Source organism: Podarcis melisellensis (genome assembly GCF_964234715.1).
Source record: "Podarcis melisellensis genome assembly, chromosome: 15".
Classification (NCBI taxonomy): domain Eukaryota; kingdom Metazoa; phylum Chordata; class Lepidosauria; order Squamata; family Lacertidae; genus Podarcis; species Podarcis melisellensis.
In genome coordinates, this window is record NC_138532.1 from 20,701,653 (window position 1) to 20,714,410 (window position 12,758).

Sequence of the window (12,758 nt, forward strand, 5' to 3'; positions counted from 1 at the left end):
TAACGTGGGAAATGACACATTCACACTGTTACAGTGGTACCTCTGTTTACAGACTTAATTCGTTCTGGAGGTCTGTTCTTAAGCTGAAACCGTTCTTATCCTGAGGCGTGCTTTCACTAATGGGGCCTCCTGCTGTTCGTGTGCCTCTGGCGCGTGATTTCCATTCACATCCTGGGGCAAAGTTCGCAACCAGGAGCAGCTACTTCCAGGTTAACGGAGCTTGTAACCTGAAGTGTTCATAACCTGAAGCGCTCTTAACCAGAGGGACCACTGTACTTTTGTTTTTAAATAATTCCTTCTATGGCATTTTTCATTTGTGCGATTACTCTAATTTCTCTCTGCAGTGTCATTAGGGCTAGGTGATATCAATATATTGTTCAAAACCGGTTTGAAGTCCACTTTGCGACATTGGTTTCATCATTTTTGACCTGGGAATATATTGGGAATCAAAATGTGCGTGTGTATGTGTGCGCGCGCTATGCAAAAATCACAATGTGGGGGAAATCATGAAGCCAGCCAATGCTTCTCTTGATTCCTGCAGCCCCTGCTAACTCTGCCAGCTCCGCTGGTATATCATGAGGTTTAGCTGCGATTTTGAAAACCAGATACCACCCGCCCTAAATGCCATATACAAGTGAAGATTGATTTCATGGTTTAATAGGGGTTTGATCCTAGTGATCTTGCTCTGGACCCTCCTTCCCCTTTGACAGGGAGAGGAGGAGCTGCAGAAATACACCAGCCCCTACCAGTTGGACTGCTTCTGAGGAACTGTAGGGAAGGGTGGCCTGTCTCCCTATAAACAAACAAAAGGACTGGATGTCATGCTTTGCAGTTCACAGGACCGCCGACAGATGGCCACGTCAGCTGCAGCATGAGCAATGACAGGGTAGCCCAGGCAAGCTCTTGAATGGCTCCTGGCTGACCTCCGTCAAACATGCCTGCTGTGAGGTTTGACAGAGGAAAGAGAGGCGCTTCATAGAGCCGTTCAGTCAACTGTGCCTCCCTCCTCCTTTAAAAGGGTGTGGAGGTTCAGGCGAGCTGCGAGGGGAGTGTAAAGGGAGGGTGGTTGGTCAGATAATAATAACAACAATAATAATTTTATTACAGTAGTACCTCGGGTTACATACGCTTCAGGTTACAGACTCCGCTAACCCAGAAATATTACCTCAGGTAAAGAACTTTGCTTCAGGATGAGAACAGAAATCGTGCTCCAGCGGCATGGCAGCAGCAGGAGGCCCCATTAGCTAAAGTGGTGCTTCAGGTTAAGAACAGTTTCAGGTTAAGAACAGACCTCCGGAATGAATTAAGTTCTTAACCCGAGTTACCACTGTATTAACATGCCACCCTTCTGACTGGGTTTCCCCAGCCATTCTGGGCAGCTTCCAGCAAAATATAAAAACACAACAAAACATCAGACATTAAAAACTTCCCTCTACGGGGCTGCCTTCAGATGTCTTCTAAAGGTCATGTTGTCATTTGACATCTGATGTGGGGCAGGGTGGGTTACGAAAGGGGTCGGTCGGGCTGGCAAGCGAAGCAAGCAGGGCACAGCCCTAAGTATGTATGTGTATAGATATAGAAAGTAAATCTACTCCGCAAGGAGTACACTGTTTGCTAGTGCGCTACAAAGGTCACTTAACTTCTCTGCTGCACAGCTATCCTGACCCTGGGCTGAGGGTTGGTCAGACACCTTCTGGGAAGAACCTACAACCCTTTTACAGGCATTAGCTAAAGGGGCGCCGCACCCCTCGGGCTAAGAAGGGCCACAGGGATCCCCACGGACGACAGCTGTGGCAGAGCCAAGAAAGGGAGTCCTCCACAAATCGCGTGGTGGAGAGGGGTGAGTCGTCTCTCAGGCAAAGACGGGAGAGTTTTGCCAGTAGGAGTAGACCAGGAATCCTGTGAAAGTGCTATCTGTCTTGATGCTGGAGTAGAAGCCAAGGTAGTCCCCTACCCCTACCTGCACCCAGACTTCATCCTCTGGCTCCAGCCGCACCAGGGTGCCACCGGACAGCGATGTGGGCTTGGGCCAGTTGCCGTAGAACTGGAAGAAGGAGGCCACTGACTTGCCATTCTTCATAATGTCGAACTGGAGGCTCATGCGGTAGACGGTGGCATGGACGGCAAAGTAGTACAGTCCCGGAATCTCGCAGAGGAACTTCCCCGTGTTGCCGTCGTAATGTCCCTGCTCGTTGACCAGAACCACGTCGAAGACGATGGGCTGGTCGGCCAAGGGAGGGCTGCGAGACTCGGAGCGCTTGGCGCTGAAGGCTGAGCGGGGGGCCACTGCGCACTCCCCAGGCGCCCCTTTCTCTCCGGGAAACCCATTGAGGCCAGCACTGCCTCTTTCCCCTGTGGGGCCCACTGCTCCTTTATGGAATGAAAACAACAACCAAGGACAGTGTTAGGATATGTTTGAGAATGGAAGATGGATCTGATGTGTTTTCGCCACAGAGAAGCTTTAATGCGGATATGGGTGGAAGAATTTAATACCCTGCAATATAGAGTAATGGTGGCAGGAATTAGTAGAGGTGAAATTAAAAGAAACAGATGGCTAACATTTATTAATAAATATGGAACCTGTCTTGGACTTTTCGTAGGGAAAAGGAACAAATGATTCTGAGGCACCCTGACTTTAAAGAAATTGCTTAATATAAAGTGGAGAAGATGGATGTTTGCATGGACTGAAGGTTTTAAATATTATTATTTTTTGCATGGACTGAGGGTGATTTTACATACAGTGGTAGCTCAGTTTTCGAACATAATCCATTCCAGAAGACCGTTCATGTTCTGAAATGTTTGAAAACTGAAAAGTCACTATGGAAGCCTCAAAACAGAAAACTCAATATGGAAAATTCAATATGGAAGCCACATTTCCGGTTTCACTTCCAAGGCGCGTTCGAAAACCGAAGCATTTACTTCTGGGTTTACAGTGTTTGAAAACTTAAATGTTCGACAACAGAGATGTTCAAAAACAGAGGTACCACTGTATGTGTGTGTGTGTGTGTGTGTATGCACATATACACACATACACACATACATTTTCTGTTACTGGCAGATGGCAAATTGGAAGTTCTTCACTTGCATCTTTTGCTAACATTTTTTCTTTTTTTATCTTACTCTTGAAATGGAATTAGGAAATTATGTAACATTGAGCAGCGAGTAAGGAAGGGAAGAGAAACATCAAGATAGCGGGGTGGGAAGTCAACTTTCAAATTTGTATTAAATTTGAATTAATTTGATGTTAATTTGTTGATTTTTTTTGGAAAAGCAATAAAAATTAATTGACAGAAAAGAGAGAACTCAGTAGAAAGCAAGACACCAGCTATCCCCTTGTCTTGCTTGTGGCGACTACAATAGTTAGAAGTTTGGGTCTTAATTTAAATGACCTCATTTCCCTCAGAGGGGGTGAGGAACTTTCAGTCCACAGGCCTTATTACTTTCGCCCGGCCTCCCCATTTGTCTTGTGAGGCCATTTTAGCCGTGCCCAGCTGCTGATGGCTGGGGCTTGCATAGCTCTGAAAGCCAGCTGGCTGTCCACACAGACAAAAATGGGTCACCAGACAGGCTGGCCCTGCTCTATAGAGTTGATAACTCAACAGAGTGGACTCCTTCCCCCAATACACTGTGAGACAATAATGCTGGAATTACCCACTTCAGGGCTTCTGCAAAATTAGCTTGCTTAGCATGATAGAAATGGACCTGGAAATAACAGTGCTCTCACAGCCCCCCCAACCTGCCTTATCTGCATCTAAAGGCCAAACATTTTCCTTCAGGCACCAAGAAGGCCTTTGAGATCCTCCTAAGGCAGAGGTGCCCTTACCTGGTGGACCAACTTCACCCTTTTCTCCCGGCATCCCTGCCGCTCCGTCACGCCCGTCACGCCCATCTCTGCCTGGCAGGCCTTGGTTACCATGGATCCCGGGGGTGCCTGGAATTCCAGGGTGCCCAGCGCAAAGGCTGGGGATCTTATTGTCCTCAATCTGGACAGAGTCTGTGGTCAATGTAAGCAGGAAGAGGAAGAGGTAGACGGCGTGCTCCATTTCTGGGGGGTCTACAGAGAGAGGAGTTTGTCAGATTCCTCCAAAGGGTCTCAGAGAAGTGTTTTTTTGCAAATAGGTCCACAATTATTATTTTTTATAGCTTACCTAATCCAATGCGTTTATGCCTCCAAAGGACCAAGTTTAGTAAACCTTCCTTGAATGGTCACCTGCATGAAATTCCTACTCGCCCTAGGTAACTACAGGTGAAACTTGAAAAATTAGAATATTGTGGAAAAGTTCATTTATTTCAGTAATTCAGCTTAAAAGGTGAAACTAATATATGAGATAGACTCATGATATGCAAAGCGAGATATGTCAAGCCTTTATTTGTTATAATTGTGAATATTTAGAATATTAAATGAAATCAGCAAAACAAGGACTGCAAATAGAGCAATATTGGACCTCTGAGAAGTAGAAGCATGCAAATCTCTTTTCTGATGAGAGCAGCTTTTGCATCTCATTTGGAAACCAAGGACCCAGAGTCTGGGAGGAAGAATGGGGAGACACACAATGCCAGATGCTTGAAGTTCAGTGTGAAGTTTCCACAGTCTGTCTTGATTTGGGCAGCCATGTCATCAGCTGGTGTTGGTCCACAGGGCTTCATTAAGTCCAGGGTCAATCAATGCAGCCGTCTACCAGGAGATTTTGGAGCACTTCATGCTTCCTTCCGTAGACGAGCTTTATGGGGATGCTGACTTCATTTTCCAGCAGGACCTTGGCACCTGCCCACACTGCCAAAAGTACCAAAACCTGGTTCAGTGCCCATGGAATTACTGTGCTTGACTGGCCAGCAAACTCGCCTGACCTGAACCCCATAGAGAATCTATGGGGCATTGCCAAGAGAAAGATGAGAGACATGAGACTGAGCAATGCAAAAGAGCTGAAGGCTCCTTTTGAAGCATTCTGGTCTTCCATAACACCTCAGCAGTGCCACAGGCTGATAGCATCCATGCCATGCCACACTGAGGCAGTAATTGATGCAAAAGGGGCCCAAACCAAGTACTGAGTACATATGCATGCTTCTACTTCTCAGAGGTCCGATATTGCTCTACTTGCAGTCCTTGTTTTGCTGATTTCATTTAATATTCTAATTTTCTGAGATTGTTAATTTGGGGTTTTCATCAGCTGTACACCATGATCATCACAATTATAACAAATAAAGGCTTGCCATATCTCGCTTTGCATGTCATGAGTCTATCTCATATATTAGTTTCACCTTTTAAGTTGAATTACTGAAATAAATGAACTTTTCCACAATATTCTAATTTTTCGAGGTTCACCTGTAGGTCTATTAAATCTGGCCCTGGGATGCCTTAAGGACTGCTTTGCCCCATTAAACCTGCCTATCAGCTGAGACCATCTCTGCTTTCCCCAGCCTTCTGTAGTTTGCCAGCTAACATAGTTAAACTATTGTTTTTTCCCCTCTCTAGAAGAGGCAGTGATAGTTGCCAAGTGGATGGCTTTGAAAGACAAATTCAAGACTACCAGTAGCTACTAGTTGTGATGCCTATGTACTGTCTGCAGTATGACTGGTTTGGTATTCAGTAGCCTCTGAATAGCAATTCCTGGGAATCACAAGGGGGGGAGAGAGTGCTGTTCCCCTCGGGTCCTGCTTGTGGGCTTCCCACCGGCTTCTGATTAGTCTCTGTGAGGATGCTGGGCTATGTAGATGGACCTTTGGTCAGACCCAGTAGCTCGGCTCTTTTTATGTTCTCCCACACAGTTAAAACAAAAAAAATCACTGCAAATAGGAAGAAGTGCAACTGGAAAGAACTAAGCTAGAATGCTTGGCCTAGACTAGATTGAGCAGGCAAAGGGCTCCACCTTAGTGGGAGGGCACCTGCTCTGCATGCAGAAAGTCTGTGGGGTTCAATCCTTGCATTCCCAAGGTAGGGAAACCCTGGAGAACCACAGCCAATCTGTGTAGATAGTACAGAGCTTGATGGATCAAGGGTGTGACTCAGTCTAAGGCAGTTCCCTATGGTTTTATGTTGTTCCCTGGTGCATTAGATTTCCAGAGTTTTAGTCAGTCAGAGTATTTATTATATTGCTATCCCACCACCAAGAAACACAAGGTGGTGTACATGGTTCTTCTTTGTTTAATCCACACAACTTTCCGGCTGGTTTAATCTGAAAGATGGTGCCACTGAGCATGTGCAGAGTGCCTTTATCTCACCGCCCTCATCCCACAGACCTGCAGCTAAGATTCCAGGTCCAACTGGTTTTTATAAAGGTTCCACCTCTTCCCGCAGAAATTAATCGCAGGAACCATTTCGTCAAAAGTTAGAAGAACTCCAGCAAAACCAGAGCAGAATATTGCCTCTTAGACACCCACCCCCATGGTTGATCTCCCAAGGAGCCTCCACACCCTAATCCAACTGTAAGACTAGCAATTGTGCAACCTAAATCCATTAATGCATATGATTCCCTTGGAACAGTTGGGAGCTTCAGATGGCTCAGAATTCTCTGGCTTTCCTGAGCTGCATTTTGTGCATTTTGTGGTGAGCAATGGGGGCAGTGGGAAGAGAGACAGAGAGAGGAGGAAATGTCAACTGGCTCTTAAGCAACCGCCTGGGATGTCACGCTCCTTTCGCCCCCCCATGGAATCAGAGGAAATAAGCCAGAGACTCTCAAGAGGCTAGTCCTCTAGAAGCCCGACTGATGCCAGGAGCCAGCCGGGCACGCAATGCAGCCTTCAAACCACAGAATCAGCCTGTGAACTTTTATCCTGGTTTTGCCCTCCTTCTGCCTGCTAGCCAGCCTGGTCTGACAACTTGCTCGTCTATTTCTCCTTTCATTTCTCTTTTCTTCCCCTCTCCCTCCTGCCCCTGTCATCTTTTGCCACTTTTTACAAGAGTCCAGGTTGTCTTAAGAGCTCCTATAAGTTTCAGCTTGGGGATTTAGCCATAGCTAACAGGACTGGAATGCAGCGAACCCATCCAAAATCTCGATGCTTTACATTCTTTCAGCATTGCCTGAGCCTGGTGAGGATTGGGGGTGTAGTGGGGTGAGTGCTGAAGCAACGATTCTTCAGCATAAACTGGCTGAAGACTGGTCATATTGAATATTGTCTTCCAAAGCAACTACTCTATCCCGAACTTAAAAATTGAAAGCGTAATGCTGGTGGTCAACAAAAGAGGTTTAAAGGCTCTCTCAAAGCAAATCTTTAAAAATGTAGTATAAATGTAGTATAAACCCTGACAATTGGGAAACACTGGCCTGTGAGCGCTCCAATTGGAGAACAGCCTTTACCAAAGGTGCTGTGGACTTTGAACACGCTCATAATCAGGATGAAAGGGAGAAACATGTTAAGAGGAAGGCACGTTTGGCAAACCCTCACCATGACCAACTCCCATCCAGAAACCTACTCTATAAGACTCACTTTTCCCCTCCTAAAAAGTAAGGGGAAATGTTTGTGCGTCTTATGGAGGAAATGCAGGCTGCGCAGCTATCCCAGAAGCCAGAACAGAAAGAGGGATTGCTGCTTTCACTGTGCAGCAATCCCTCTAGCTGTTCTGGCTTCTGAGATTCAGAATATTTTTTTTCTTGTTTTCCTCCTCCAAAAACTTTGTGCGTCTTGTGGTCTGGTGCGTCCTATAGAGCGAAAAATACGGTATGTCCCCAGTGTGGAAGGACATCCAGAATTGGTCTCCACAGTCACTTACTGACTCACTGTTAAGACTGTGTTCATGGAAGACAATCTTACTCGGCTACAAGTGATCACCAAAGAAGAGGGATATTCTTTGGGGAGCCTAGTCCCTGTATTTCTTAAGCTCTGCTATGACTAGCCAGGGTGTGTGGGTGAAGTCAAACTGCTGCATTATCAGCACTATCAGTGACCTCCTTGGGGTGCAAGCCTGGGCAGTGTGTGCAGAGGTCTTGAACTGCCCAGACAACAAGACTCTTGGCATCGTTGGCGGGGTCCACAGGAAAGCAGAGCAAGACGTTTGGCACCAGCTTGGCTGCAGGAGTTGCCAGAAGGAGATGCACAAGGCAGCATCCAACTGGCTTAGGGTCTCCGGATTTGGGTAGGGTTCTTCTTCCAAATATATCTAGCAAGGCAGTGGAGGACCAGAGTTTTCCATCTGCTGGATGTGCTATGTTCCTGGGTTGACAAGCCCCATCTGCCCCTTCCCCCTAAAGCATGTGGAGAAACCACTTTCTTGACCATTGGTCAAGAGACTATTGGTCTTGTCTGCTCAATCTGCCAGAGCCTGTCTTTGCATGCAGGGGAAGTCCCTAACTCACAGAGGGTTTGAGACCCATCAGGTACCCTCACGTGGTTTAGCTAGCCAGCCACAGCCATTCCCAGGGTGTGGCTAATGTCGCATGCTCACAGCTTCTAGGAACCACAGGTGAGAGATGTCCCTGGAATCTCGCATAGCTCAGATTAGGGTGGCATGCAACCGTACTAATATAGGCAGAAAAATGAGCCATTGGCATATAGTTCTATCTTCACGGCTCTAGGATCTCTACTGGTCTGTCTGATCTACAACAGATTGCAAAATGGGGTTAATAAAACAGGCTAACTTAGCAGGACTGTTGCAATGATTACTGAGAATAAAGGGTACAAGACCCTTTTAAGCATTCAGCAAAAACCAAGTTTCACTACTGACTTTTAGTATTAGTCTCCTACCTGTGGATTGCAAGTAGCAATAATTTTTGCATATAATGTGCGTGAGATACAATAGTGAATATCAGTCCAGAACGGTTGACTTTCTTTCCAACCTGTGGGGCACTTGCAGCAATCAAAGCCCCTCATTCCCACACCTTCCCAAGAGTCAGAGTGACCTAGCAGATAGTGTTTGGTTAGGACCAGGAGACCCGAGTTCAAATTCTGTAATGTTCACCAGATGCTCCTCTGGGCGTATCCTGTATGTTATTTTGCAGGAAGGCTTCAAGAGCACCCCAGGAAATCTAGGTTTGCGCAATTCAAGTAGAATACAGCACTCTTTTCCCCTGGAGCAACAAATCCACTTAAAAAAAACAACCAATCCAGACTTTTGGTGGCTGAGAAAGTGATGGGAAAATGCATGGAAAAGTGTGGGATGAACGGCTAATTCACGGGAAGATGTATAAACACCCCACAAGCAAATTAGGCTCACCATTGTGGAACAAATCAGAATGAATACTCAAATTAAAAACCAGACTAACTCAAAATTGGAATCCAGAACCCCCCCCCGCCCCTTAGTGGTGTCCAGATCAGGCCATTCTTTTTTAAAAGCCACAAACATTGGCCAATTTTATTTCAATTTCCCCAAGAAAGCAGCTCTTTCTTCCAGTGCATTTTTTTGGGCAAGGCTTTTGGGTGGCTCGAATTAAAATCAATCCCAAAGAAAACTAATCTTCTCCCGCTAGGCATTTCCTTTAGAAGATCACTCCCGGGTGATCTTCTAAAGGGATCGCGTCGCTCCCAAAACAAAAGCAAGGTGGTGTCAGCAGAGTCGGGAGAAACGGCAGCTCCAAGCAGCCAAGTTGGGGACCCGTTGCCCAGCCTCCCTTGCCCACCAGCCCGCGTGGATCTGCTATACTCACGCGGCGGCGGCGGCGCTCTGGGGCTGGGCTGGCAAGCTGGCGCTCCGGACTGCTTGGGGAAGAAGGAGGACCGCTTACTCTGGCGAAGGAGGCCGCAAGCCAGCTCCGCCGGCCGGCCTTCTTTCCCCCCTCCCCACCCTCCTCTCTCCCTCCCCTCTCTCCCTCCTCCCCAACTCCGATGGAAACCGGAGAGTTGCAGAGCGGAGCCAAGAGCTACAGGCAAAGCGGGGAAGCGCGTCGGAGGCAGAGGCATCTCTGGGATGGGGCAGAGGGGAGAGGAAGGCGGGATGGGAGGGAGGAGGAAGAGTCAGGAGCCGGCAGGGCGGCGGAGAAGGGGTCAGAGTGGGGGGTGGGGTGGGGGTGAGACCGGGGGATCCTGGTTCAAATCCCCCACTCACCCCACTGGGTGAGCTTGGGCCAGTCCACGTTGCCTCTTAGCCTGGCCTACCTCGCAGGGTGGTTGTGCGGGGAGAATGAGAAGCAGGTGCGCCGCCTTGAGCTGCTTGCAGGTATGGCCAAACTTGGCCCTCCTGCTGTTTTGGGACGACAACTCCCATTATCCCTAGCTAACAGGACCAGCGGTCAGGGATGATGGGAATTGTAGTCCCAAAACAGCTGGAGGGCCAAGTTTGGCCATGCCTGCAAGGTGGGGTGTAAATAAATGTTCTCTATATTTCCAAGGAAGCACCTTCACCCTCATAAAAGCAATGACGGGATGAAAGGCAAGGAAACCCATTTCATCAAACGCGAAACAGCCAGGACTTTCACTGACGTGGGCTGTCACTTTTAAGAACTTGTGCCTGAGCTTGGTTTTTGCCTCCTCCCTCCTATTCCCATTTTCCTCTTGCGTCACATCTTTTCAGATTGTGAACCTAAGGTCAGGACCATATTATAACTGATTTTTGTAAGCTGCTCCGACACCCCTTTTGGCTAAAGGTTGAGACAGAAATGCTGTACACAATCCAAGAAGAAGTGGGTTTGTGGTTCCATTTCCACTCTGCCCATCATTTTGGTTTTTTTTTTTACCTTGAGCAGGCACTAGAGCTTATTTTCTGCCAGAGCTCACCACAGGAAAAGAAGTGTCTTTGAGCATGTACAGAGTGCCTGCTGCTCATCACTTAACAATAACTCTCTTCTCCATATGAATCTAACATTAGAGGAGAGAAGCATCCAGGTGTGGCTTTGAGCTCTGCTACTCTCCTCTTGAAGAAAAGAAGAAAGTAACATTAACAGACAGGATACGTAACATGTTTTAAAAGCTGGGAGTCAACAAAACATTACAGAATATTTTCCAACCAGGCAGAAGCATAGGAGTGAGTGTACAGTAGCTTCCCACAACCTGGTGCCAACCACATGTTCTGGACTACAACTGGTCCCAGCCAGGATATCTGCAACCCTTGGGGGGTTCCCTAAGCCTGCTCATGCAGTACTTCCTTCATGTGGGGTGTGTGGGTGTGGCTTTGGCTACCTAAAGGCTCCCCCTCCATTTGAGCTTGCTATTAGAATATAGGATAAGGATGCTGCGTGATAACGCATGTCGCTTGATCAATGTGCATTTTATACTGCTGTCTGGGTAAACCAAGCCCTTTGGGAAATGCTTATGCTGGGCACATCTTATAATCCATGTCTACCAGAGAAGGGGGACGCGGGTGGCGCTGTGGGTTAAACCACAGAGCCTAGGACTTGCCGGTCAGAAGGTCGGCAGTTTGAATCCCCGCGACGGGGTGAGCTCCCGTTGCTGGGTCCCTGCTCCTGCCAACCTAGCAGTTTGAAAGCACTCAAAGTACAAGTAGATAAATAGGTACCACTCTGGCGGGAAGGTAAACGGCGTTTCCGTGTGCTGCTCTGGTTCGCCAGAAGCAGCTTAGTCATCCTTGCCACATGACCCGGAAGCTGTATGCCGGCTCCCTCGGCCAATAAAGCGAGATGAGCGTGGCAACCCCAGAGTTGGCCACGACTGGACCTAATGGTCAGGGGTCCCTTTACCTTACCAGAGAAGGCATGCAGGAGGCACCTTGCAAACTTACTTACCCATGGCTGCATGCAAACCAGCATGGTTCAATCACTGAAATCCCCAGTCAGAGTTGGGCAAGGCTCTCTGCTTGAAACTCCAGAGAGCTGCTGCCAGTTTGCGTGATCAACACTGACCTAGATTAAACCAAGCATGGCTCCTGGTGAATCCGACCAGAGGCCCGTTTGGTCCAGCATCCTGCTCTGGCAGGATGCTTATGGGAAGCCTAAAAGCCAGGACCTGAGCACCGCAGCATCACACCACCACCCTTGTGATGCCTAGCAAACAGGTAGTTGGAGGATCACTGCCTCTGACCCTGAGAAGTCGCCATTGTGGCTATAAGCCCCCAGGTAAGCCTGAACTTCCATGAATTTGTCTCAACTTCTTTGGCTGGCCATCGCTGCCTCTTGGGATAGCAGATTCCTGTGTGACCAAATCCTTCCTCTCATCCATCTGGAACCTTGCGTTATTCAGCTTTCTTTCATTCTAGTATTATGATAGAGAGAAAGGGTGGGAACTGATTCTCTGCTCCCCATGCCCAAGTGTACATGCCCAAACACAGGCACGAATCCCACCCACAACTTGTTTGCAGAGTTTGATGGACGGGACTTGGCACCCAGATCCTGCTTAGAAGTCCCTGAGCATTTTTCTGCTTTGACAGCAGCAGCAGCAGCAGCAGCTGGATGGGCGTTGCTCCCAGATTGGTTTCACAGACGCTGCTGCCGCCAGCTCCCTTCCGTAGAAACTCCTCCCTTGTCTTGGGGTGATGCTTCCCAGATTTAAGCTGGGCTCCGATGATCTCAGAGGCTGCTGCGCAGGGATGGAATGGAAGGTGAAGTAATTCACACATGGGTGGTACAGAGCTCCTAGGACCATTTAGTTGCAGGTTGGACTTTTTAACAGGTTCAAATGCTCTTTCAAAACAATTGCACACAAGTGTGAAAAGTGAGGCTAGATCTCTTTGGCTGACGTGCCAGTTTTCTGTGGGTGGGGAATTCCTGATGACAGGAATCCAAGAACTTGTGTATCCTCTCAACTGAAGCCTGAAATGCTGCAGTACCAGGGACAGTGGTTTCTGCAGGGAGGGCTGAAGCTCAGTGGCAGGGCACCTGCTGTGCGTGTAGAAGGTCCTAAATTCAATCCCTAGCATTTCCAAGTAGGGCTGGAAG

The 12,758-nt window shown here is 47.9% G+C and overlaps 1 protein-coding gene across 3 annotated transcripts; it reads right to left on the minus strand.

Annotated features, from left to right (window-relative positions):
- Window positions 1-601: 601 nt before the first annotated feature.
- On the minus strand, window positions 602-9,695 carry C1QTNF5 (C1q and TNF related 5). 3 transcript variants are annotated; one of them, XM_081890040.1, is made up of 3 exons: window positions 9,584-9,695; window positions 3,824-4,054; window positions 602-2,370 (listed from the first exon to the last, which is right to left on the minus strand). In XM_081890040.1, the coding sequence occupies exons 2-3, from the start codon at window positions 4,041-4,043 to the stop codon at window positions 1,853-1,855; spliced, it is 738 nt and encodes a 245-aa protein (XP_081746166.1). In that variant the 5' UTR covers window positions 4,044-4,054; window positions 9,584-9,695; the 3' UTR covers window positions 602-1,852. The 3 variants fall into 3 exon arrangements, with proteins under 3 accessions (XP_081746166.1, XP_081746167.1, XP_081746168.1); XM_081890041.1 differs by having other exon boundaries at window positions 9,575-9,695; XM_081890042.1 differs by lacking the exon at window positions 9,584-9,695 and adding an exon at window positions 6,103-6,121.
- Window positions 9,696-12,758: the final 3,063 nt, after the last annotated feature.